Source organism: Cryptomeria japonica, chromosome 11 (genome assembly GCF_030272615.1).
Source record: "Cryptomeria japonica chromosome 11, Sugi_1.0, whole genome shotgun sequence".
NCBI classification, from domain to species: Eukaryota; Viridiplantae; Streptophyta; class Pinopsida; order Cupressales; family Cupressaceae; genus Cryptomeria; species Cryptomeria japonica.
This window is the reverse complement of record NC_081415.1, coordinates 416,926,241-416,928,369: the sequence shown is the minus strand read 5'-3', so window position 1 is coordinate 416,928,369 and position 2,129 is coordinate 416,926,241. Positions and strand designations below refer to the sequence as shown.

At 37.3% G+C, this 2,129-nt stretch overlaps 1 protein-coding gene across 1 annotated transcript; it reads right to left on the bottom strand.

Moving 5' to 3' along the window:
• Window positions 1-309: 309 nt before the first annotated feature.
• LOC131073577 (uncharacterized) lies at window positions 310-1,775 on the bottom strand. Its single transcript, XM_058010043.2, has 3 exons — window positions 1,106-1,775; window positions 715-962; window positions 310-555 (listed from the first exon to the last, which is right to left on the bottom strand). Exons 1-3 carry the CDS (start codon window positions 1,773-1,775, stop codon window positions 310-312), a joined length of 1,164 nt encoding a protein of 387 aa, XP_057866026.2.
• Window positions 1,776-2,129: the final 354 nt, after the last annotated feature.

Genomic DNA, 2,129 nt, shown 5'->3' with positions numbered 1-2,129 from the left:
AATCCTACCCATTATAGGTCAGGGGAAGAATAGAGCCATCTTGATATGCAATTTTGAAAGAGTTAGGTCCTTTTACCTCCTGAATCACAAATGGTCCCTTCCATAGAATTCGAACTTCGTGTGTGCCCCCTTTGGTTCCCTTCTTATGTCCCAGAGCAAAACCTGATCACCTAGCATGAATTTTTGTAGTCTGGCTCGTGTGTCGAATATCTTCTTAACTCTCATCTGATGCTCTATTATCCGATCCACTAACTTTTCCCTTTCTTCATCAATCCTCATCAAATGCATAATCCTTTTTTCAAGAGAATCCTAAAAATAGGCATCCTCAATGACGGTCTGTAACTTGATTGCCGCAAGTTCCAAAGGAATTGCCAACTGAGCACCCATGCCAGAAACCAATTCAAATGGTGACATCCTAGTAGCTCTTTTTGGTAATGTACGATCCACCCCAAGAGCTTCATACAATTTCTTATGCCAATCTTTGAAATTTTCACTCACCAATTTCTTCATAATATTTATGAGATTTTTATTGCTGGACTCCGCCTGACCATTCCCCTAAGGATAATAATCGGAAGAATGAGTGAGGGATATCCCATGATCATAGTAGAACAATGAAATCTCAGAAGAAGAGAAATTAGTTGCATCATCAACCATAATTTTTAGAGGAACTCCAAATCGAACCAGAATATTTTCTTTCAGAAAGTTACAAACAACCTTAGAAGTCGTCTTCCGCACCAGAATAGCTTCAACCCATTTGGTAAAATAATTTGTGGTTTTCAGTATATGTGTGTGCCCTACACTTGAAGTAGGCATCAAAGGACCTATAAAATCCAAACCCCACTGTTTGAATGGTTCATCCACAATCACTGGTCGAAGTGGTAATGCTGCGAGTTGCGGCTTACTTGTGAATAATTTACATTTCTCACACTTGGCTACCCATGCATATGCATCTTTGAACATACCTAGCCAATAATAACAACTTCTCAAAATTTATAAGCAGTTACTGTGGATGAAAAATGACCACCACAAGCTTCATCATGAAAGGTCTTCAATAGTGACTTCTGATGTGATCTATCTAAACAACTCAAGATAGCTCCATTAAAACCTCTTTTATACAATACATCATTAAAAATGACATATTTGGAAGCCTTTAGTATCACGCTCCATTTTTCTCTTAGAGAAAGATGCATTGGGCAATCCCCATAGGTCAAATAGTACACGACATCTGCAAACCAAGAATCTTGAAGTCTGACAAACAAGACTAAGGTCAATTCCTCAATCACTTCACTCTTACTTTCAGCAATCAACTTGCACAAACCCTGCCCCCTCACCAATATTGTAGGTTTAATATCCAAATTGAACTCTTGAATCTTGGACACCCATGAAGCTCTATTATTCATTCCTATATCCTGTTGTGTCAAAATGCTCTTGACTGCAAAGTGAGGCACATAAACAACTGCATTAGAGTGAAGAATATAATATCTGAATTGTTTTACAGCTTTTACAAGCGCATATGCTTGTTTTTCCATCAGGGAATATTTCAAATCATGTTTCTTCAAGGGAACGCTCATGAAAGATATTGGAACTTCTTCATTATCCTCATTCTTCTGCAACAAAATCCCTGACATAGTATGCTCTGAGGCATAGCAATTGATAATAAAATCTTTTTTAAAATTTGGATTAACCAGAACAGGTACATTACCAATAGCTTCCTTTATTGATTCAAATGATTTCTTTCCCTCCTCATTCCATTTAAATGCTTGCTTTTCGCTCATCAAGTTCACAATATACCTAGTGGTTTCTGTAAAATCTAGAATGAATCTCCTGAGAAACTTTACTTGTCCAAAGAAGGATCTGACTGCATTTATGTTTGATGGTAGACCTAGCTGCTGGATTGCCTTTAGTCTTTCAGGATCCACTCTTACTCCTTCTTTAGAGATAATGTGGCCAAGCAATTTACCCTTTGTCACTCCAAATACTAACTCTTTTGGATTTAGGGACACTCCATGTTCACAACACCTTTGTAACACTTGTCTCAAATCTCTCAGGTGATGTTTTCTTCTCTTTGAAAAGATAGTTAAATCATCAAGATACACAATAATTATCTTATCTTTCAAATGACCAAAGGA

Excerpts from the sequence above, each read along its gene's own strand:
- LOC131073577 (XM_058010043.2), bottom strand. The coding sequence starts at position 1,775 with ATGAGCGAAAAGCAAGCATTTAAATGGAATGAGGAGGGAAAGAAATCA. Across the intron at positions 963-1,105 it reads TGATGTATTGTATAAAAGAG|GTATGTTCAAAGATGCATAT; the intron begins GTTTTAATGGAG and ends ATTATTGGCTAG. Across the intron at positions 556-714 it reads TGCGGAAGACGACTTCTAAG|GGGAATGGTCAGGCGGAGTC; the intron begins GTTGTTTGTAAC and ends TATTATCCTTAG.